A 25,092-nucleotide genomic window follows, 5' to 3' on the forward strand; every position below is an offset into this window, starting at 1 on the left:
TCTTCCTGGAAACGCTTTCTTCACCGCTTATCTTGCGAAATCTAGCGGGCCCTCCCTCCGCTCCCTCCGGCCTCTTATACCCGCGAGAGGCGCCACCCGCAGCCCTGAGCTGAGCTGCAGCTGCGCGTGACCGTGGCCGCCTCGCCTCCCAAGCACTTCCCAGCAGGTGGGTCCCGTCGCCGGCTCTTGCCTCGTACCTTTCGCCACGCTGCCTCGCTCCTTTATCCGCTTCAGCCCACCTCGAGCCCCAGCTTCCAGGACCTCACTCCCTCCCCCAGCTCGCACCGGGAAGGAGGTGCTGGCAAACTCCCCCGCCGCGCCCCCGCGCCCCTCTCCAGGAAAGGCCATCTAAGGGTGTGGCGCGATCAGTTAAGCTATTCAACAAACATCTAGCTTCCTGGAGTTTTATCGCTCATCTCCTCCCGAGAGTGCAGAGAAACCCTAAGGTGGAAGACTTAGGGTTTGTATTCCTCTTCTGTACCTTACTTCTGGAGGAAAGCAATCTTGTGGCGCTCACCAAGAAGGGAGCCTGGAAGAATGTGGTTTTGGCAATCTCCGCAGTCTCAGATCTTCACCAAGAGCTGAAATTTGTCCTGAGATCTGCAACCACTTCCGTCCTTGATTTTGATTTAAATTTCCTTCTGTAATTTAGCGATTGCTTTTCCAGAGAAGATTGTTTGAAATGTAATTTATTGTGAAGAATAAATATAGCCTGGTTTCCCTCTTTGTCCAGAGGCAGCTAGAAGGTAGTTTTTTTCCTCCTGATGGTAATGTAGGAACTTTTTAAAAAGATCACTGGTATAATGAAGGCGTATTGGATGGAGAATAAGGGAGGGAATTTGGAGAATTCTATTCCTAGTTCTAACCTGCAGCTCACCACCTCAGCCTGTTTCCACCAATGTAAAATAAAAGGCTATTGAATCAGATGATTCACACAGTCCAACACTGTAACAAGGTGAAAATCCATAACGAAAGCTCCTTGCTGGTTTGAAATATATCGAAAATCTTGTTAATGCAATAAGTATAACCAAGTAATTGCTTTCTTCATAATTATGCAAGTTTCGTTTTTATAGGGATACTACACAGTTGGGGAGCATCTCTTCCCACACAAGTATCTTAGACTTCTATCACATTTATCATTCAGAGAACACTCTCAGCTTTCAAAACCATTCTTCAGCCGTGCTATGTGAGAATGTCCTCTTCCCTATAAATGGCAGTCATATAAATGTCACTCACATGAAAGAACATTTTTTCTGATACAGTGGGTGTAATTTTATAAAATGGCACATTTATTTGAAGCAGTAACTTTTTTGAGATATGGCCTTTCGCAAGGCCCCTAGTTTTGCAGAATGCTGTGATTTAGCACAGAATGAAATTCCACCTGCGTGTATCCTACCTGCATGGCAAACATTGCCAACCCAGAAAACAGGATGAAGCTTTCCCCTATTTATCAGGCTTCGAGGTTGTAAGGTAAATGGTACATGTGTATAGAAAAATTAGGTCATGCACTTTCTCCACTGGCAACAGTTATAGTCCTGCTGAAGTTCACATAGAAACTTCAGGTTCAGAAACCGATGTGTACAAGACCCGACCCCTAACTTGAGAATAATTTCCTGACTTCTGCCTTGCTTAAACTTGCTAACTGCTGTTAGAAGTAACCAAATAAATTTTGATAAGCCTGGTAATAGATTGAAAACCCTGAGCCTTGAGCCTTGTTCTGAACAGTTTTAAGAAAAATAGATGTGTAGGTCATAGAATTTAAAAATTGAAGCAACCCTGGGCAGTCACTCTGCTCTTCCCTGTCTCCTAAAGGACCACCCCTGGTCACTCTACCATTGTTAATGCCATTATTAAAACGACATAAATTCTCCTTTTAAAGTCTCCCAAGTAGCTGATTCTGCAGTCTCCGACAGAAACATAATCCAATGTTTCGTGATCCTCACCATCTGGTTCTCTTTATAAATCATTTGGATCTTTTGTCAACTGCTATTTAAAAATCATTTCCTTTTAAAATCTTAAGAAGGCTAATAAGCTATTGTCAAATATATGTACCTAATCACCCTTCAAACTTGAAGACTTGCTAGGGTACCTTGTAGCTCATTTCCTCTGGGTTGTCCTCCAAGAAGGAGGTCATTTGCTAAGCGCCTACACCCCCATCTATCTATACTTCTTACTGTAAGATTCTACACAGGCTATGAATAATGTAGTTTTCTGGGTGGGAGGTTTTTTGTGTTGTTTTTTTTTTTTAAGTTCTAGTCCTCCAGAAATAAGAAATAAGATTTTACAAAGACAAGAGATCTGAACTCACCTATTTGACTCTGTTCTTTGTAAATCCAAAGAAAATGAGTCATTAGTTAACGATGAAGACTTTCTGAACAGTTTTGCATGATGTGTCAAACCTACTCAAGATATTTTGAATGACTTTTAGGACATTTCCAAAATGATCTGAATTAGCACTTGTTCTTTTGTTGACAAGAAATCAGTCCTGGGGGTACCTGGGTGGCTCAGTCATTAAGCATCTACCTTCAGCTCAGGACATGATCCTGGATCCCTGGGATCGAGCCCCCACATCAGGCTCCTCTGCTGGGAGCCTGCTTCTTCCTCTCCCACTCCCCCTGCTTGTGTTCCCTCTCTCCCTGGCTGTCTTTCTCTGTCAAATAAATAAATAAAATCTTTGAAAGAAAGAAAAAGAAGAAAGAAAGAAAGAAAGAAAGAAAGAAAGAAAGAAAGAAAGAAAGAAAGAAAGAAAGAAAGAAAGAAATCAGTCCTGGAAGGAATAAAGCCAAGTAACTAACTAAAGGATAATTAATGCTTAAAACAATGCATGATAAGAAAACTTACCTGACCTATATACATAAACAATTTGTTCTTCCAAAATCATTTAAAAAAGAGAACAAAGAATTCTTATACTGTTTGAAGATCATCTTTCAGAAATATATCACTACCAAAAAAAAAAAAAAGGTACTATTCTACTAGAAGTATTTCCACTCTAACTAGGCAGGACATTGACATTCTGATTCAAATGCTTCTCCACAATGTCCCAGAAGAGTCTGTTACACCACGTGTGAGAGTTTTTACCACACTGTACTTTGATGGTCACAGATTTCTGAAAACTTCTTTTGAGAGAAATATGTTTCTTTTAAATGTAGATTGTATGAGCAATCCTAATGTCAGACTGAAGTAAAGTCCACTTTTCATCTTAAAAGGAAAAAAAAATGTGTGCAAAGGGCAATTTTGAAAAGTTAGGAACTATAATTTTGAAAAAAAAAAAAAAAGAAAGTAACCTAAGAGGTAGCAAATAACTATATATCAGGTCTCATAGAAGGTTATTAGAACACAAACTAGGTACTCTCTTTTGCCTCAGCTCCAAATACTGAAGGGAGAAAAATAGCAGGGGCTCCAGTCAGGTCATCAGTGATGATGGCACCAATGCTGGGAATTCGAGGGGGCAATTAACGGTCCACACTGATCATGCATGTTTCATCTAGACCTGCTCTTTTTACAGAGTATGCAAAGACCTTTGAGCACAAGTTAAACAATGGCTGAAGCCATTTTGCACAGACCTCGGTATACTTTCTCGTCCTGTTTCCCACATAAATTCGTGCCCATTCTTTAACGTGAGGAGCACTATGCACCTTCCTGTGCTTGGGTCCTTACACATCCGCATTACAGCAGTTTGATTCTGTTTCTACATCATCCCAAAGCCTGGAGCACAACACAGTGCCCGGCTCAGAGAGTCTGTTCAAAAAGTTTACTGAAAACATGAAACCCTACCAAGACATTGATCAAAATGATTTTGATTTTTGGAATATGCAAACCCTTATGGATGTAGCAGGTTATGAGCCCAGATGCCCCGGGCACTGTACTACTTAAGGTCAAAGTATCCAGATTTCGACTACTTGCCATTTGAGGAGAAGTATGAGCTTGCTGTGTCCTGTACAGTACATATAAAACAAATAGTGGGAATGATTATAAGTATTTTTTAAAAGAAAGAAGAAATGGCAAGAACCTTGGTGTTTCTTCTCATTAACCTTCATTTTAGTAGCCTTATTATGTTGCTATACTGGGTCAGTTTCATAAAAAAAATTGTAACTATAATACTTTAGAGTCTAATTCATTTTAAAAAGTGATACAATATGATTAAGGCATTTAACTGAGGTCATGAAAATTGGAATATTGAATTTTAAAGGTTTTAATTAGTTTAACTTAAGTAAAATACGTTAGCCCTTCGTTAATACCTGAAAGCATGGCATAAAATATAAAGCTAGTGAACAGTTCAAAAGAATTAAGTTATAGCAAGAAATTCTTATACAAAAAAAAAAAAAAAGATTATGCTGCCAGTTATTTCTTCATAGGAAAGGAAAGGATGTTGAGGAGAAAGCAGCTCGCAGGTTGGTAAATGGTTCTATTCAGTTAATGATGAAAGGTACCAGTTGCCTTTGGTTTTCCCAGACTGTGATCCCCAATTATGCATTCTTGAGGCATATCTGGAAAATGGGAAGGTATGTGTTTGGGGATGGCAGTACACAAAGAGGTCCCTGTCTCTATTTCCCTGAGGGAAGCAGGAGCCTAGAAGGATCAGATTCACAGCGAGCATCGTGTTCATTCCATGTGTGGGGTGGAGAGGGTGTAGGCCCTTTGCTGGGGTAAGAGGGAGTGAACACGGACCCTGTTTTCATTAAAGCCTAGGAGCCTTCTGAGAAGGGAGGTCCCTAAGGAAAGAGATTTAGGCCTAAGTTGCAAACAGGACTGGAAAAGTGTATCATCCTATCGGCCAAATTATTTTCCCATTTCCCTGGTCACATGCCGTTCTTGGGGAGAGGGAATGAGAAGGAGGGAAAGAAGTGGAGTGCTGGTAAACGGCTCTCTAAGGAAAAGAAAAAAAAAAATCCTGATTTATAGCATTTGCTGATCTCCATGACGTGGAAACTCCCAGCATGGCTGATTTCAAGCCCTTACCTGGCAAGCCAGCCTCTAGCCAAACCATTGAAAAGAGCTGAGATTGAAAACCAAGGAATTTAAAAGAAGGAGCTCTCTCATTAAAAAAAGTATTTATCAACTAGCACAGCTCTCAAGCGTGTATATCAGAATATAACAAGGAAGGGGAAGGGAGTTTCAAGAGCGCTTTGTCCCCTGGGGTAAGGCAAGGAATGGCTGCGAGGCCAGATCCTGCCCTGAAACTCAAGCTGATCGGTCTTGGCAAACATTAGAGGCAAGATGGCCACTGGGGAGTCCTATCCTCTGAGAGCCAGCTTAGAAATAGAAAATGATACCCCAAAGATGAAGGAGACTATATTCCTAAGGATGAGTAAATCGCTCCCAGGAGATTTCTTTTCTTTTTTTTTTTTTTTTAAGATTTATTTATCTATTTGAGAGAGAAAGCATGTGCATTCGAGAGCCAGGGGAGGGGCAGAGGAAGAGAGAGAGACTCTCAAGCAGACTCCATGCTGAGCACAGAGCCCAAGGGGGGGGGCGGGCAGACTTGATTGCAAGACCGTGAGATCATGACCTAAGCAGAAACCAAGAGTTGGACACTCAACCAACTGAGCCACCCAGGTGCCCCACCCCCAGGAGATTTCTAACAAATGGTAAGTAGATAATATGAAGCAGAATGGAGATTCATCAGCAGGGACTTCAGAGTGGGATCAGATCCACAGAAAAACTCCTCTACCCCCAAACTAATTTAGCAATTATCAATATTCATATAATTCTTAGTGGTTTCAATGTGAAGATAAATGACTATTCGTAGGAAATTTACTGAAATAAAGTTTATTCAAAATTGAAATGATCAGGGGCACCTGGGTGGCTCAGTTGGTTAAGTCTGCCTTAGGCTCAGGTCATGATCTCCAGGTCCTGGGATGGAGCCCCCAGTAAGGCTCCCTGCTCAGCGGGGAGTCTGCATCTCCCTCTCCCTCTGCCCCTCTCCCCTGCTGGTGGTCTCTCTGTCATGTGCACTCTCTCTTACTCTCTCAAATAAATCAATAAAATCTTCAATACAAAAAAAAAAGTGGAAATGATCAAATCTCTTGCTAAATATCTCTGGCCACAGTAGTCCTAGAAAAAGCAAAATCCACTAACTGACACTAAATATTAAGTGGCCTATTGCAATCACCAAATTATTCAATAAGCAAATGCTCATGTAGTATGTACAAGCCAAATGCCACATAATCAGTGAGACAGAGTTGTTTTTCTGGTGGTGGCAGCCCAGGTTCTGTCCTGATGCTGAATCTTTGGTGAACTACAGATTCCTAAGAAGTTGTTCTGCATTTAGAAGGTAAATAGAAGTCAAGGCAAATTAACTCAGACAACACTGAATTCCTGACCTTGTTGTCATGAGCCCCAGGCTTTAATCAAATGAACAAACCAACATAGTCAGTGGATAATGAACCTACATGATAAAATTCTTGGCCAGGGAATCAGAGTACAATCTTCATTTATCTTAACAGATGCAGCTGAGATAGAAATATGAAAACACGTATTAATAAGATTTTTGAATAAACTAGAATTTCACAAAGACCTTACATTAAAAATAAATAATTTTTGTTTTAAAGTACAATTAAAATAGATAACAGAGATCTGCATCTCCTTGTTGTCTTGGAAATTCATTGGGTGCAGTGAAATGTTACTAACAGAATCATTGTTGTTATAGCACAGGCCGTAACTAGTTCTAGTTATTAGCAATTCCTGAGGAAGTATATATCCCTATAGAACATTAATGTGAAGGTTAGATTTAGTTACGCTCTTGTGACCTGATCAAACCGTACAAGTTAAGACTAGCGTTTCCTTTTGTATTATTCTATCTGCTTACATAAAAATGAATCATCAGTAAACTTGGTTGCTATGAGATAAATAACATTTTCTTACAAAACGATATAATTTACCAGTTTTTCAGCAACCAATCTGCAGTTGGTTGGTTATTTAGGTTAAATGCATTAGATGCTAGATATGTTAGTCTGTGACTATTACTAACAGAGGTACTTCTAATACAAAGGTTAAAATAAATATACTATTATATTTTCAAAAAACATATGGACACTGAAGACTGAATGTCAAAATAAAACAATTAGTAGATAAATCCATTGATTATAGACATATTACATTTTTCATAAACCGCAATCAGAGGTCTTTTTTAAGCCAAGGTCTTCTGCTTTTGCTGCAATAATATATACCTGTCAGAAAAGGATATGGGCTTAATGTGAATATGCTTGCTTTCTCTGAAGAACCTTGATCTTACAAAGTATAGAAATAGCTCAGCGAATAAATTGGAGAGGTTCATGTGTTAGTGGAAGGTTTTAAATTTTTAAAAATATTTTTTGCTTTCCATTTGTCCCTGGGATATATTAAAACAAATGTTCTAATCACAGAAAGACTGGCAGCATTGCAGAACTCCCTCCTGCCCCTATGCCTTGTGATGAAAGGAAATATTTGATGGATGGGCTTCAGCTCATTACAAATATGTTGTCAATTCATGTAGGGCTTTCAGGTTGAAATTCAGAAGGAATAATAAAACAGAAGGAAGGACTAAAAAAAAAAAGTCCCTATTTACAGGCCTCAAATTAAAATGAAAAATCATGTCACATCTTATAGAGTTTAAAAGCGTTATTTGTATTCTAACTCCCCGGAAGGGGCCAACCGGGATCACTGGATTTGTGTCCTACAGCCGCCGTGGAAGCGTGTGCGTCCAGTGGGGATACTACCTGTGGAAGAATTCAACATGTAGGATAAACAATCATTTCAGAATTCAAAGCTGAATTCTTAAGTGGGGAATATCTTTAATAATGATTTCATCCAAATGATAAAGCAGGGAGTGTGCGGCCCTCTGTGAGAGTTGGTATTCAGGAGTACTCTAGGAGATCGGTGGGGGGATTTGATCCAATGGACTTTGTGCCTCATGGAGAAGAACTTGTCAGGATTTCCTTGAGACAGTTACAGAGTGAAGCCTCCCTGCAGTCTGACACCAAGCCCAGTCTGGCTCCCTTGATCCTCTTCCCTGTGAGGCTACACACTCATTCTTGCCTCTGGTTTTCATAAAAATAGGAATTCTAGCCTCTCAGACTCAGCCAATGACTATTTCGCAGGAAAAGTTGTTGTAAAGCCGGTAAAACATTCCTGCCACCTCCCCTCACAACCTCATCAACACCCTGCTTTCTTCTCTGCCTTTTACGTCCCCACCGTCCCTCTCCAAAAAAGATAGGCTTATCTTTTTTCATTTGCAGTGGTTCTCAGTCCTGAGTGCTCCTTAGAATTGCTTGCTTGTTTGGGTTGGGGTTTTCGTTGTTTGTTTTCTTTGGTTGGTTGGTTTTTAAAATATAGATGTCTGGGGTCTACCTCAGACCAACTGATTCAGAATCTTATGGGGTGGGGCGCCTGGGTGGCACAGCGGTTAAGCGCCTGCCTTCGGCTCAGGGCGTGATCCCGGCGTTATGGGATCGAGCCCCACATCAGGCTCCTCTGCTATGAGCCTGCTTCTTCCTCTCCCACTCCCCCTGCTTGTGTTCCCTCTCTTGCTGGCTATCTCTATCTCTGTCAAATAAATAAATAAAAATCTTTAAAAAAAAAAAAAAAGAATCTTATGGGGTGGTGTCCTAGCATTTAATATCTACCTACCTGATTTTAATGTGTGACCAGGGAAGAGAACCACTGTAGCAGGCCATAAACTGAAAGCTAACAGGCAATGGTTCACAATCTTGACTCAACAAAATTATCTGGGGGAGATTTTTTTTGGGGGGGGTGGGGAATGCCTGGGCTCTACCCTAGACCAGTTGATTGAGACTCTCCAAGAGTTTGGTCATCTACATTTTATAAAAGTTCTCTATGTAATTCTAATGTGCACCAGGGTTGAGAACCATTGGTTTCCAGTGTAACCCTTTGTGGTTGTATTTGGATCTTATAAACCTTAGTGATTCTAAGAAGTTGCTTTGATGGTTGAACAAAAGTCTGGAAAGAGTGCCAGGAAGACATCTGTCTGTCTGTCTGTCTGTCGGTACCACCATCATGGCCCCTCTCCCTGCATTCCCACCCAGACCAAAATTCTATAACTGGGTTCTTCTTTGTCTACTTATAGTTCTTTATGGTTCCCACCACACTATTTCTATTACCCGAAATTGTGTGTTGTGATGATAGTTTTATCTCTATAGTCCTTTTCATGATTACTGCCAAACTTTTTTAGAGAAGCATTTTTTTTTGCATTTTTAGTTTGTATAAATATGTAAAATTGGGTAAGCTGAAAAACAATACTATACTGTGTATAACTAAGATTGAATCTTTCTATAGAAGAATTTACCTTAATTTGTATTTTCTATAAATTTCTCAGAATAAAAGATATAAGAGGATTCATGAAGGTTAATTTTTCCTTTCTGGTCTATCTGTACCTGAGATAGAGGGGAAGATTTTCTTTCCTCTTCCCATTTTTACAAATGGTCTTATATTCGTAAGTATTTACATATTTTCCTCTTCACTCTGTGAAGAGGAGAAACAAATGGCCTATTTTCCAAAAGAACGGCAAGAAGTGGTTGGGTTGTTGATTCCTGTTCTACTTACTAAGAGGAATGAAGAACAGGATCTACTCCAGGGCAAAGAAAGGGGAGAAAGGTCAATTTGCCCCTGGCTGCTAATACGCAAGGGACTTAAAAATTTTATTTTGATGTATTCTCCAAATGAGGGCTATGCATATACAAAAATATACTGTCTTAGGATGAAAAGAAGTCCACTAGAAAACTTTAGATTCGTATCTATTTATCAGATAACTGTACACTGCTATTATGCTTTAACGTGAATTAATATCGTAATACAGACTGTGATTATCTCCTAAACAAACCAAATAGGTTGCCTTGTATTTTTGGAATATGCCAAAAACCATTGATTTGTTAAGTATAAGCATTTAAAATATACAATTGTTTATAGCTATGGACAAGATTATCTTAAAACTTACATTGAAATGCAAAGGAACTAGAATATCTAAAACAATTCTGAAAATTAAAAAAATAATAAAGTGGTAGAATCAGTCTACCTAATTTTAAGTCATCAAAACTGTGTAGAATTGGCAGAGGGTAGACACATTGATCAATGGAACAGAATAGAGAGCCCAGAAATAGAGCCACACATGTGCAGACGACTGATTTTCGACAAAGGTACAAAAACAATTCAATGAAAGAAGGATGGTCTTTTAAACAACTGATAGGAAAGTTAGTAGATACTCACAGGCAAAAAAAAAAAAAATGAACTTGGCTTAAACCTCAGACTTTATACAAAAATTAACTCAAAATGGATAATGGATTTAAATGTAAAATATAGAACTATCAAGCTTTGAGGAGAAGGTATTCAGGATCAAAGGCTAAGTGAAGAATTCCTAGATATGAAATGAAAAGCATAATCCATAAAAGAAAAAAAGCAATATATTAAATTTAATCAAAATTAAACACTTCTGCTCTGTCAATAGCCTTGTTAGGATGAAGAAAATACAAGCTACAGAGCTGGAGTAAATATTTGAAGACCACATATCTGACAAAGAACTCATATCTAGAATATATAAAAATTCAACAGTGAAAAAACAAAAATCCAAGTAGAAAATGTCAGAAGACGAGATAACTTTTCACCAAACAGGGCATATAGTTAACAAATTAGCAACTGAAGAAGTCCATACAGTGGACCACTACTGGACAATAAAAATGAACCAACTGATAGGCTTACAACTTGGATGGATCTCAAAGGCATTATGTGAAGTGAAAAAAAAAAGCCATTTTTGTGAAAAGATCACATTTTGTGTGATTTCATTTATAAAACATTCCCAAAATGACAAAATTATAGATTTAGAGAACAGATGGATAGTTTCCAGGGGTTAGGAGAGCAGAGAAGAGGGTAAGTATGACAATCACGGGGTGGCACCCTGTATCCTGATTGCCCCAGTGGAGCCATGGACCTACCTATGGGATAAAATGACATAGAACTATCTGCACATGTTACACCAACGTCAGGTTCCCAGTTTCGATATCTCTCTATAGCTATGTGCAATGTAACCATGAGAACAAATGAAGGATGCACAGGAACCTCTTGTGTTCTCTCTACGACTTCCTCTGCATCTATAATTATTTTAAATAAAATGAGTCTTTTGTTAGTAGCATTGATGTGTTAAGTATAAACATTTAAAAAATGCAATTTTTGTTATCTTGTTTGGACATTTCCATGTTTTTAATACGCTAGAAATCTCTTAAATTGGGAGTGGCCGGGGCCTCTCTAATCTCTGACCTCTGGGAGGTGATAGAAGTAAACCGCAAAAGCCAGACAAGTGCTAACATCCTCACGGGATGCTTCGTTGGAATATCCCAGAAGAATGCCGCCTCAGGTTCCCCAGGCCTGGGGTGGGATCTGCAGACCGATGGGGTGGGATCTACATGACCCACACCTGCTTCCCCCTCTTACGCCCCTCACACATGTGCACACACACACACACACACACACACACACACACACACGCTTCTCTGGCTGCTGCTCCCATGGCACTTCAAGCTCATCTTCGCCATCTTTGCATCTGTGCTGTTGGTTACCAACCTCTTAATCTATATGAACACCCGGTGCGATCACTTTACCTATCTTGACCCTCCTCTCGAGAAGCCTCTCTGGGAGATGCAAAATCGGTCCTGGAGATTTTCCAATCCAGGCAGTATTCTCGTTGTGTTTCCTGTTACAGAACTGAGGTCTGTAAAGAGCAGAAGGAAAAAGAAATCACCATGTTCTGTTTTAACTATCTGAACCCCCCTCTCCCTTAATAACTGCTTCCTGTGTTCCACCTTTCTTATTTTCTTTATTCCTTCTTCTACATCTAAGAGTAAAATAAGATTAGGAAACTTTTTAAGTCATTGCATAAGAAATCTTACTCCTTCCATAAATTCATGTTTACACATAGGAGCTATTCTGAATTACAAATAGTCTGAAATAGGCGTAACTTCCTTTTTTATATAGTACATACTGTAAAATGAACCCTCAGCTTGAAATCCCTTGTGGTTTCGATTATGCATACATCTCATTTTTATGAACTCCTATTATTAGAATTTTTTCCAAGAGTTCAGAATGAAATGCTTCCAAACAATGACTAACTTTTTATTTTTTACATGTAATTTCATCATCCCGGTTATGGGAACCTGAGGTCTGATCATTTTTCTTTTTCTAGAAAAAATAATAATAATCAAAATGTTGCATTATCCTGGGTTGATTTGTAATTAGAGCCAGTGACAAAGCTTTGCATGCAGATAGCTTACCAGGGAAGTGATTCCAAGGAGCAGGAGTGAGGGGCAAGGGGCATAAACCAGGAGCGTGAGAAAGATCGAAGGAGAGAACATTAAGTTGGCCACCCCTACAGAGGAATGGTGTTCTGTTCCACTGGGACTTTCTGAGGAGCCTTATAAAATGTGTCAGAACTGAGTGCCAGAAGATGAAAGGGTAAGCACTTATTCACGGAGTCCCAACCCCCATTGGCTATGGTAGCCCCATGGGTCATACATACATGAATGCGAAGCAGATACAGGTATCAGAGAGGCCTCAGGACAATAATCAGGAGATACAAAATGTGGATCCCCAAAGCGAGCCTCTGTTAGGCAGTGGAAGTTCAGCAGAGCTCCATTACTGCCCAATAACTGGAAATAGAACCCAGAGGATTTGAAGAGGAGCTCAAGATGTGACCAACACAATTATCAACCGTAGAACTTCTGTAATTTGATAAGGAGTAATTAATTGCCTAATGGAATGACTGTATTTCTTTCTAAGTCAATCAGTGATATTTTAATTTCTCTTTACTGTCTTTGTATCTACAATTTGCCCAGTGATGTCTCTGAAAGTTTAAGAAAGTGAAAATAATTTCAATGGTTGATGTAACAGCCCAAGTGTGTTACACTGGATTGCCAAGCTGAATTTTAAGAAAGAAATATAAAATGAGTAAGAATTACAAATGAGAGAAATTCACACTTGACCTATTTATACATCTGTGTTTTAATAAACTCATGTTCTAAAGCCATTTCATATAGGGTTTTATTTATAAGAAATAAGAGGGGAAAGCAGAAACTTCTTAAGAATTATTGAATGCTATTTCAGATAAATTTTATATATTTCCAATAATCAATTATAGAAGCATAATTAACCCTTAATTTATAGAATTTATATAAAGGTTACATTAATTAGGTAATCAATAGATTGGAAAATAGAAAATCACTAGATTATTTGAATAATCTGTTAATGATAGCCAATTTACTGAGCATTTACTATGTCTCTGTTTTAAGATACATTGATTCATGGGGCACCTGGGTGGCTCATTCAGTTAAGCATCTGACTCTTGGTTTTGGCTCAGGTCATGATCTCAAGATTGTGAGATCCAGCCCCTCATGGGGCTCCATGCTGGATGTGGAACCTGCTTGGGATTCTCTCTTCCCCCCCCCCAACCCCGCACCATCTCCCTTTCTTTCTCTCTCTCTCCCTCCCTAAGAAAAAAATAGATACATTAATTCATTTAATCCTCACAAAGTCTCCAAAATAGGTACTATCAATCTTTCATTTGAAAGATGATGAAACTGAGACACCAAGAGTTTGAGTAACTTACCAAGCTGATAGTGCTACTAAGAGTTGGAACAAAAAAATAGTGCTGTTTAGTTAATATCTCCATTTTTTTTAAAGTTTATGACAGGTTAGAATAAATTAAGGTAGTAGCCAAATTGTCAAAATAGAGCCTGGAATCACTCACTCTTTGCAATGATTAACATAAGCCGAGTGAAAATATGTCAATAAAGATATCATTCATCTCATTACAGGACACTGGTAACCTTATCAAATCTGTATTTTGCTTGCAAATATTCATCTGAATATGAGAGAGAAAAATAATATATGAGGGAGAAACACTGGATAAAAAGTGTGAGGATAGCCAGCCAACTTGTCATTCTTTGAATACTTTCACCATAATCAAAGCATCATTTACCAGTTTGAGTTCTAACAACTGGTGTTAACTGATTAGCAACTTATATTATAAATTTAGCAATTTACATTGTAAATTGTTAAACTAGTTTGCATTTGTAGATGCTATGAGGAATTTCCCAAAGGCCCCGCTGTGTTTCCATATAAGAGGCCCTGTATCATCTTCAGGTCCTCCTCCACATATGCTCATGCCCTTCTCTGACTCAGGTTAGGATACCAGTCTCCAGCTAGTTCTAAAAATGATTCAGTTGTGGTGATGAATTCAATTATTCAAAAAGTTTCTGTAGAAGTACAGGAAAGTCTTATATTTCCTGTCCATTTCTTCCAATGACTTCTCACAACCTACAAAGCTCTAAATGGTCTGCTTGTGATACAGGTACACACCTTTGGGTAAGTTCAGGTAAGAATATAAGTATTTTCCATAGAATGGAAAGGGCAATGGAAAGGGCAAATTTCTGAAATCACATTAAAAAAGTGCAAGCTTCCTCTGCTCTACAATTGGCAGGAAATCCACCATGTAAGAACTGAATAGTGACTACATCTGGTTTAAAATTCCACAGCAAATTCACTGAGGGTTCCTTTAAACCCATTCGGATGAAAGAAGCAATATCTTTACAACAGCCTCCCGACTTCTCTCCTTCTCCCTTATTCTTCCCAGGGGTTACACTTTAATCACTCAACTTCCTTTTCATTATGTGCCCCACACTGTGCCTGGCACACAGAGCAAACAGCTTCTTCCAACACCTACATTCCATCTTTCTAATATCACTCAACAAATTTCGTCAAGAAGTGCCTAGTCCATCATAGTCAGTGCTCTTGTTAGCACCAGGGATGTGTTACTGAACAAACAGACCCAAAAAAGAAAAGAAAGGAAAAGGTTAACTGAAAATTTACACTAAATAATAAATGTTATTTAAAATAAATAATTTTTTGAGAAAAATTCATTACTGAAAGGAAAAATAATATTCTCCAAAATAACCTAAATTATCTTATTGGACTGTAGGAACTTTGAGAACTTTTATTTGGTTTGTTTTTAATTTAAATTTCAAAAGCTTTTAAAAAGTAACTCACATGCTTTATAACAGTATTTCAGTTTAGTTTTAACTTGCATTTCTTTTATTTTTGATAAGATTAAGATTTTTTTTACTATGTTATATCAGCTTAAGATGAAAGTCAACTTATATCCTTTGCCTGATTTTCTATTGGGCAATTATTTTTTTAATTTGTAGTAGTTAAAAATATTTTTTGCTGTTTGTTGATGATCTGCTGACTTTGCTTACAGTAGTTTCTGCTTTGCAGGTATTATTTATTTTTATGTAATCACAGTTTTATGTAATATACATGACAATTTTTACTTTTAAGTTGGATACTAGATTTTTAGGTTGAGAGAGATACTTTGCATTTTTATTTATCCCTCTAGTCTTTAGTGGTTTCAGAGATTTGTGGGATAGGAAAAGGGCCTTTTCCCTCTAAAGTTATAAAAGAATTCTCCATGGTTCCTTCTAGTTTTATTATAGTTTTACTTAAATAGATAGATAGATAGATAGATAGATAGATACATACATACATACATACATACATACATAACTTAATATATTTTAAATTTATCTTGGAGGGGAGTATGACGTATAGATTCAACTTTTTCTTCCAATTGGCTATTTAGTAATCCCAATATTTGCTCCTGAATAATCCATCTTCTTCTCACTGACTTGAGATAACATCTTTATTGTATGTGCTTAGGTCAATTTCTGTATTTTTTACTCTATTTCACTGAACATTTTCTATTCCTGTGACACTGCCATATTATTTCATTTTTTAGCTTTATAATATTTAATAGAACTTACCCCCTCGTCATTACTTTGTTTTTCAGAATTTAGAGATTAAATCAGGGAAAACTGGCATCTGCACATGAGCCTGCCCATCCAGGAACATGCTGTACCTTTCCATTTACATAAATCTTCTCTGGATCTTAAGGGAATTTTACATTTTTCTTTAGATATATCTTGTACCTGTCTTGTTATCTTGTTTAGCTTATTCTTAAATATTTTCTCTATTTTGTTGCAGCTTTAAGTAGGACCCCTTCTTCTATTAAATCTTCAAACTAATTTTTTTTAGTATGTGAAGAATATTGATATTAATTGGGTTCCTAAACAAGATGTTGGATTGATTTTATATGTATGGTGCTTCTTCAGTTGACTTTCTTGAGTTTTCCAAGACTATAGTTTCAATATCCACAACCCCTTGTGAATTTCTATATTTCAAATTTTTTTCTGTGATCTAGTTGTGTTACCTAGAATTTCTAAACAATAATAACTAAAGTGGTCAAAGCAGATATGTTCTTCTGCCTTATGGTCGTCTGGCTTATAACTTTATTGGGATTGTTTCTAGTAATCTTTTTGTTTTTGATAATTCTCTTTTAAAGTTAGATACCAGATTTTAGGTTTAGAGAGATTGTATGTTAAGGAAATACCTATCTGTTCCTTTTTTACTATGAGTCAAAAATAAATGTCAAATTTTAACACATGCCCATTTAGCATACACAAATATGATTGTATTTTTCTCCTTAAATCTTCTAATACAGTAAGCTATATTAATATATTGAATTTAATTAATAGATTGAATATTGAATTTAATTAATAGATTGAATATTGAATTTACAGAACTCATCTTTCCATTCCTAGAATAATCCCCATTTGATCACTGTGCATATTCTCTTTACAAGCTGCTAGATTCTGTTTGCTAATGTTTTATTTACGATTTTTTGTATCATGAAACATAGGTAAATTGCTGTACAGTTTTCTTACTAGCGCATCCTTTGCGAAATTTTGCTCTGAGAACACTTGGAACTGTTCAATGTTGGACAAAGGCAGTATCATTGCAACACATATCTGGAGTTTAAAGCATCCACCAATAAGTGTCCTGGTTTTTCACTGTGTCTCTTTATCAAACAGAAGTTTTTGACCAGTGATTTTGTTCAATCAGACACATATGATAATATATATGACAATATTTTTTCCATGTTAAGCATTCACATTTCATTGGCTATTTCTGTTATTCTCTTCTAGTCATGGAAAAAACTACAGATGCATTTCCTTCTACTATGAATTCTTCAGAAAACCAAGAGACTGTATGTATTTTTGGAACTGGAGATTTTGGAAGATCACTGGCACTTAAAATGCTCCAGTGTGATTATTCTATTGTTTTTGGAAGTAGAAACCCACACAAATCCAGTTTGCTGCCCAGCGGTGCAGAGGTCATCAGCTATTCAGAAGCAGCCCAGAAATCGGACATCGTAATCATAGCAGTCCACAGAGAGCATTATGATTTTCTCAAGGAACTCACTGAGGTGCTCAAAGGAAAAATATTGGTCGACATCAGCAACAACCTCAAAATCAATCAGTATCCAGAATCTAATGCAGAGTACCTTGCTCAGTTGGTGCCTGGAGCCCACATAGTGAAAGCATTTAACACCATCTCTGCCTGGGCTCTCCAGTCAGGAGCACTGGATGCAAGTCGGCAGGTAAGAGTAAATGATTAACTGACACTCAGTCTTTAAAAAGTGAATGTGTTGGGATGCCTGGGTGGTTCAGTCAGTTAAGCATCTGCCTTCAGCTCAGATCATGATCCCAGGGTCCTGGGATTGAGCCCTACATTGGGCTCCTTGCTCAGCGGGGAGCCTCCTTCTCCCTCTCCTCCCTGCTCGTGCTCTCTCTCACTATCTCTGTCTCTGTCTCTCTCTCTCAAATAAATAAATAAAATCTTAAAAAAAAAAAGTGAATGTTTTAATGTGCACTTAACTCAAAGATGCCAAAATAGAATTCCAAAATAAAATATCCACTAAACATTTCTGTTTGCTAATACGTGCCATGGATAAATTTCTTGGGTTTAACCAAGTAAAGTAGTCAATTGTTGTGACTTATTTCCCATTGTCAGCACCTTCAGCTTTTAGTTTGTTGGAACCCGATGGTGTCAGGCTCCAGAGGCCTCATGTAAGTACGAAAAAACAACACAGATTGTTGATGGTTATCCTTTCCATTCCCATTACATTGTATGAAACTGGTTCCATGTATTCACTGAGATGAAAAGAAATCCATAAGTGATGTAGCACCCATGAATACAGAAGAAAAATCAAACCATCCACCCTGTGGAGAGCCAAGTCCTATTGTATCAGTATGATATGCTTAAAACCACTCTCAACTTGAACCCTGGTACTTAACCATCCAGCACATGTGTGCAAGTTTAAAACATGTTGCTTCGACATCCTTGTTTGAAAAGCATGTCCTTGTTCTGCATGGTGCTTATATAGAATTTCAAAGTAATTTTTAAAGAAAGAATAAGTAGTATTTAATTATTTATTAATTAATTATTCTTAACCCAGGTGTTTGTCTGCGGAAATGATAGCAAAGCCAAGCAAAGAGTGATGGATATGGTTCGTACTCTTGGACTTACTCCATTGGATCAAGGATCTCTCATGGCAGCCAAAGAAATTGAAAACTACCCCCTGCATCTATTTCCAATGTGGAAGTTCCCCTTCTATCTGTCTGCTATCCTGTGTATCTTCTTCTTTTTCTACTCTGTTATAAGAGACATAATCTACCCTTATGTTAATGGCAAGAAAGATAGCACATTTCGCTTGGCTATTTCCATTCCAAATCGTATCTTTCCGATAGCAGCACTTACATTGCTTGCCTTGGTTTATCTTCCTGGTGTTATTGCTGCCATTCTGCAACTGTACCGAGGTACAAAATACCGCCGATTCCCAGATTGGCTTGACCACTGGATGCTTTGCAGAAAGCAGCTTGGCTTGGTAGCACTAGGATTTGCCTTTCTTCATGTCCTCTACACACTTGTGATTCCTATTCGTTATTATGTACGATGGACACTGAAAAACAGAACCATTACCCAGGTAAATCTCTATTCATTTGTATTCTCCAATTCCTTAAATCAAAGAGAAAGCCTGCTATATCATATTACATTTCACAATCATAGAAAATCACTCTTCTAAGCATCTTTGTTTTTTAAAGTAACTAGAGCTCTGGTCAGGTTGTGGTTGTTCTCTTTTTTTGTTGTTGTTGGTTTGGTTTGGTTTTTTGTTTTTTGTTTTTTGTTTTTGTTTTTGTTTTTTAAATGAATTCAGTTGAGACCTTATACAACTACTGAGAATGAAAGTTAGATTCCCAGGTTCACTTGGGTCCAGATGTGTATTCCCAGGACTCACTGGGATACTGGCAAACTGACAGATTTGGGGGCTCAGGAAACCTAATAACACTTACTTGAATTCCTTGCGGGGGTGGGGGGTGTGCAGTCAATAAATGTAAACCAATACGTTTTCAAGCTTCTATTTGTATGCATGCTACTTCCTTTTGGAAGTCAAAACCTACCATCTCCTAAGTAAGGGAGCTATTCAAACCTGTGTCACAGGAGGGTAAACAAATTCACAAAAGGGTGCTTATAACTTCATTAATGTTTGACTTGTAGAGAGCCGTCCTCAATAACTAGAAAACTAAACAATTCTGAGCAAATGTCAAATACTATTTTCTGCATAGTCAAAAATTCAGAGAGAATCAGCTCGGAGAGTCTTAAAGCAGTCCCAGAGGAAGTGCTATCCATCCATTCTAGTTTGGAAATAATTGGTTTTGATCAATCTTACTGCATTCTCAAAGTTTATGAGTCGATAACTCATTGACAGTACTCCTGTGGATTTCTCTACATTATTTCCCTAACAAATACGTGGGAAGTTCTTGGGTAAGAGTCCCATTTTAAGGGCCTGATTTTTCTCAGTCTGTGGTGTGACAGACCTGATGCTATATTACTACAAAAATAAGCATGAAAGAACCCAAACTGTGTGTGTGTGAACAATCAGCATATAAAGCCGAAAAACAGAATCCTGATACAATCATTTGAGAACATCAAGTTTTGCTTGGGGAACAAGAAGCCATATGGTAAAGAAGGTTTAAGTAAATGTTTACTTTGTTTTAGAATTTATAAGGTCAATTAAAACTTTCTACACGACTCCTGGAGTCAACTATTGTAATAAAGTCCCAGCAGAACCAATTACTTTTTCTACCGAGAAATATCATTTCCAAATGTATTTTTCTCTACAGTTATTTTCAAGTGATTATTAAGAAATACATACGATTTACCTTGAGCAAATTTACCATGCAGAGGTATTTTTTAGTCCCCTTAAACGTTTGGGCAGTTTGTAAAAAAAATATAATTTTTAAAAATTGCTTATAATTTTTCTTAGGCAACGGCCAAGACAGAAGATCCATTTAGCACCTCTACTGCCTGGCTTTATGATTCATATATAGCTTTGGGAATCCTTGGATTTTTCCTGTTTGTACTCTTGGGAATCACTTCCTTGCCATCAGTTAGCAACACAGTCAACTGGAGAGAGTTCCGATTTGTCCAGGTAAGAACTTCAAGATTTAATCTCCTTTATATTGCAAAATAAGTCTGGCTTTACAAATACTCTCATTTTTCTCTCATACCATTAATAAATTTTCATTTTGCTTCTTCACTTCACTAGCAATGTCACAAAAATAGCAACTGTACCAAGTTCAAGTGAGAAAATGCTGAACTCTGGTACCAAAAGGCATACCATAATAGTTTCGTTTCCTAGCTAGGCATCACTTGCCAAGACCACTGCCTACTCCCAGAGCCACAGGTAAGAGTAGAGAGTAAAAAATACCAACACTATTAAACTTTGTGTGTAGGGATGTGCTAGACGCAACATGAAGAGAAACCCAAAGACAAAATTTCTACTTCTGAATATCAACCTTAGCATACGGACATATTGATACAAAAAGGCGTATATTAAACTCAAGTTTAAAACCATCAAAGCAAACTGTATTAGATTGTTATCATGCCGGACTCAACACTGGTCTATAAGAAGGAAATTGTTTCCCACAAATCAACCACCAGACATTTCACTAAAGGCAGTTAGTTACTATTCTTACGGACAAGTAGTACTCAAAGTGTGGTACCTAGAACCTCAGCATCACCTGGGATCTTATTAGAGACACAAGTCCCTGTGCTCCACCTAGATCTAACGAATCAGAAACTCTGGAGGTGTGGCCCACCAATGTGTTTTAAAAAGCCTTCCAGATTATTCTGATGCATGCTTGTTGTGAACCAGTATAATAATAGAAAAGACCATTAGTAACTGAGATTTCAATTTTATAAAACTCTTCGAATTTCAAAAGTCTTGCAATTTCTCCCAGAGAACAAATGCAGTCAACATTTTCTCATGTTAACACCTTTAGTCAAGGCATTAAGACAGAAATAAACATTGAGCTTTAGAATTTAGGCCAAAACAAGCAAACAAAAGTAAAGTTTGCTAATTGTTCTTTATCGCAATAGAAATTTGCTAGCATCTGCTTTTAGTCAGTAACATAAACTAATACGGTATTTCTTGAGGACATACTGTGTCTTATTCATCTCTGGCCTCCAGAAAAGTTGATCAAGGAAAGAGTTTTACCAGTGGGGAAGAAGCCAAGATGCATTATTTATTCTAACCCAGAAGAGTTTACTCTTAGCAAACTTTCCCATCCAGCCAGGTTAAGATGAAACCACCACTTAATCCCCTTCACCTATGTTGCCCATCCCTGGAATAAAAGTACAGCACAGAGAATATAGTCAATAATAGTGTAATAACATTGTATGGTGACAGCAAGTGCCTACACTTATCGTAGTGAGCAGTACAAAATGTATAGAATTGTCAAATCAAGATGTTGTACACCTGAAACTAATACAATGTTGTATGCCAACTATACTTCAAGAATAAAAATTTTTAGAAGGATGAAACCACCATATCATTTGTAAGCACAATCTTTTTTTTTAATGCAGTATTTACCATCCCAAAGGAGGGTTAATGCCTTCTCCAGTACTTAGCAGAGTGTTCTAAATATTTCAGATGTCAAAGGTTTGTGGGTGTTAATAAATATCCTTCATTGGCTTAGAGTGTTTCACTTTAAAATGTAAATATGGTGTTAATGTATATACATTTTTTCTTGCTTATGTAGTCCAAACTGGGTTATATGACCCTGATCTTGTGCACAGCCCACACTATGGTGTATGGTGGAAAGCGATTCCTCAGTCCTTCAAGTCTCAGATGGTATCTTCCTTCAGCCTATGTGATAGCACTGATCATTCCCTGCACCGTGCTGGTGATCAAGTTCATCCTCATCCTGCCATGTATAGACAAGATCCTTACACAAATTCGCCAGGGCTGGGAGAGGAACTCAAAACCGACATCAAATGGACAATATTTAAAGCAAAGTTCAATTCACCTGGATTCTCAACTATAGTATTGTATATTTAGAGAAGACTATGTAATGGGCATAGTTAAGAAAGCATTTTTCTCCCCCCCACGGCCTGAAGTTTGTTAACAGAGAAGGAACTCTTGCCTTTGAGAAATTGACAGATAGGAATAGAACACCATTTAATCTCAGGTTAGTGATAAATCTATGTAAGCCCCTGCCTCTCTTCTTCCCAGAGGCAGCGGGCTGAGATCACAGTGAGCTTTGTGGTTTCACACTAAAATGTTTTTTTGTTATGGTCAACATGCATGACCTAATGTCTTACAAAATCCAGGGGAAATACATGCAACTTCCTTCTGTGATTCAAGGGCTGAGTGCAATGAAAAAGAAAACAGTAAGATGGTGGTCACTGATAAAGGCTTTCTGAGGTATGTCTGAAAAGGAGGGCCAAATGAAGTAAAAGAAATGAGAATTTTTCTTACTGTTCTTTTTAAATGAAGGTGATCCTAAGTAGAGCCATAGTGAATTCTATAGTTAAATGTGCTCTTTGATTTTGCTTTTGCCAACATGGATGTGTACTGTGGAGAACTATTTCATAACACAATGAAAATATCACCATTGATGGGAAGTAACCCATGGGTTGAATATATGCAAATCTATTACCATTGTCGTAAGATCCTTCCTCTACAAGGAATAGGTATAGAGAAGATTGAGTTCAAATGGAGAGATATCCACTTGGATTTTTTTCAATGTACAATAAGCAAGGAAGGGTTGATAAAAGCCCTTGCACAAAAAGTTGAAATAAGCCAGAATTTTAGATAGCAAGCTAAATAAATTTTGTAAAGTTGCACTATACTAGGTTTGTATGATTTAGGTATGGTGGTATGCTTTGTGAATAGTATATTCCAAATATTGTTCAATACTAATCATCTATGAAATGGATTTCTAGTAATTTCTAGTATAAAAAAGTGGCTTCTATAAATTTTCAGTGCTTATTATAATTTTAAGCAGTGAAATTAAATGAATAATGAAAGTATAAGTTTGACCAATGCATAGATGAGAGAGAATTATATAAAATCTTAGAGTAGAAAAGTGTGAACTGTAGCTGAAATATGAGACTTGGTTCCTTCTCAAATCTTTGCTGGAATGCAGGACAGTTTTCTTTGTTTTTTGTGCTGATATTGCCATTTCCAAGATGACCTTCAGCAGGATTAGCCTTCCTGGCTCATGCATGGAGCTGGAAGGAGCCTCATGCACCCTCTTCCCACAAACTGAAATAACCAAAGGCTTTCAGATTGACATTTTTCTGCCTGCTCTATAAAGGCCATCTATTTTTCTTTTTTTTAAACTTTTATTATCATATATTCTACATGATGCAAAATGATTAAAACATATTAAAACATCACCCACCATCCAGGATATTTCTCTACAAAACTTTTTGAAAATAGTTTCATCTATACTGTATATTCAATTTTACATCCTTCCTTTTTCACTTAATGTATCAGTGGTTTCATTCTCTTACCTGGTATGCATATATTATTAGTGGCTGCAATATATTTCATCAAATGGGCATTTATTTAACCACTGCATTAAACATGTAGGTTATATATGTTTTTTACTAAAATAAATAACATTTCAGAGAATATCTTAGCACTTATTACTTTTTTCCATATTTTCAATTATTTTCTTGGAATACTTGCCAAGAACTGGGATTACAAAATTAAGAAACTCTTAACAGCACTTGATATATATTGCCAAATTATTTCTAAACTGACCCTGTCAATACCACTGGCATTGGAGGAGGGTGTTGGTTTCATCATACCTTTTATAAATTTTGTTTTTTATATTAGTTTGTGTTCACTGAGAAGGTACACAGAACACATGCTCCATTAATTTATCCTTGATCCACCTGAGCAAGGTTACAAAAAAAAAAAACCCTGGAAAACTGAGCAGAGCTGTGATGTATAGTGCTGACCCTAGAGCATCAGTGGGAAAGACAGGGAAAATGTCACTACTCATCCACTGCATTTTGTGCAAAAGAGCCAAGTGTTCCAGGGTTGAAGCCTGCTCATTGTCTAGAGAATGGTTGCTTCAAAATTAAATACCACCCAGGCTGATGTAAAGAAAGCCTCTGGGGTTAATGATGCTCTTTGGTAACGAGTTTTTATTGGGCCATAGTTCACCATTAAAAATAGAAAATGCCACACTTAGGTAAATAAATAAATAAATAAATAAATAAATAAATAAATAAATAAATAAACCTACCTAGAGTAAAACTCTACTTTTATAACCCTAGTAAAAATGTTCCACCTGGGTAGTTAATAAAAGCTATCCATGATGCCAGAAGTAGAAGAATATGTATATATTATGGTTTTGGTATAACCAGACCTTGGCAAGCCTGACCCTAGCCTCAACCACTATGGCTCCAAGCCCCACCAGTGGACCAGAGAACCAATTTCCTCCCCTTGTCCTTCTCAACCTCCTTTCTCCCCAAACCATCAAACCAACTTGATCCTCCTAACACAGCTGACTCCTCCAGTTTACCTAGGGTTGGAAAGAATGAGTTTGGAACAGATGGAAATAGTGAACTGTATACCTTTTAACAGGTCCAACCTGTTCTCTATAAAAAAATTTTTAAAAAGTTAGACTAAACTGCACTGTATTCTAGGAAAATTTTTAAGCTCACAGACCTTTTATTTTTGTATGTTTTCCCCATGGTAAAGGATGACTGCTTTTGTAAATTTGTACTCATTAAATGCTATTTTAAAAATATGTTCCAGTTATGTTTAATTCTGGTTTTGACTCATCAACATTCCAAAAAGAAAAAAAAAATGATTAAAAGGTTTTAAATCACAGTAGTTGCAGTATCTGGAAGTAA

The 25,092-nt window shown here is 37.4% G+C and overlaps 1 protein-coding gene and 1 long non-coding RNA gene across 4 annotated transcripts in view; one reads left to right on the plus strand and one right to left on the minus strand.

Annotated features, from left to right (window-relative positions):
• Nucleotides 1-24,986, plus strand: STEAP4 (STEAP4 metalloreductase). Its single transcript, XM_045793326.2, has 5 exons — nucleotides 1-166; nucleotides 17,019-17,473; nucleotides 18,332-18,859; nucleotides 20,201-20,365; nucleotides 21,978-24,986. Exons 2-5 carry the CDS (start codon nucleotides 17,021-17,023, stop codon nucleotides 22,260-22,262), a joined length of 1,431 nt encoding a protein of 476 aa, XP_045649282.2. The 5' UTR covers nucleotides 1-166; nucleotides 17,019-17,020; the 3' UTR covers nucleotides 22,263-24,986.
• The window catches only part of LOC123789326 (uncharacterized), a 433,455-nt gene that overhangs the window by 370,961 nt on the left and 37,402 nt on the right, over nucleotides 1-25,092 (minus strand). For all 3 annotated transcript variants that reach the window (XR_015724030.1, XR_015724031.1, XR_015724032.1), the window contains exons 2-3: nucleotides 18,634-18,835; nucleotides 11,586-11,695 (exon numbers count right to left, since the gene is read on the minus strand). This is a non-coding gene — a long non-coding RNA (uncharacterized LOC123789326). The remainder of the gene's footprint in view (nucleotides 1-11,585; nucleotides 11,696-18,633; nucleotides 18,836-25,092) is intronic.

The sequence above is a fragment of the Ursus americanus genome, chromosome 3 (genome assembly GCF_024610735.1).
Source record: "Ursus americanus isolate L20-20 chromosome 3, mUrsAme1.1.p, whole genome shotgun sequence".
Taxonomy (NCBI): domain Eukaryota; kingdom Metazoa; phylum Chordata; class Mammalia; order Carnivora; family Ursidae; genus Ursus; species Ursus americanus.

What these genes read in the sequence shown, in the direction of transcription:
- STEAP4 (XM_045793326.2), top strand. Translation starts at nt 17,021, where the DNA reads ATGGAAAAAACTACAGATGCATTTCCTTCTACTATGAATTCTTCAGAA. An exon ending in CACTGGATGCAAGTCGGCAG is followed by an intron (nt 17,474 to 18,331) that starts GTAAGAGTAAAT and finishes TTCTTAACCCAG; the next exon opens with GTGTTTGTCTGCGGAAATGA. An exon ending in AAAACAGAACCATTACCCAG is followed by an intron (nt 18,860 to 20,200) that starts GTAAATCTCTAT and finishes AATTTTTCTTAG; the next exon opens with GCAACGGCCAAGACAGAAGA.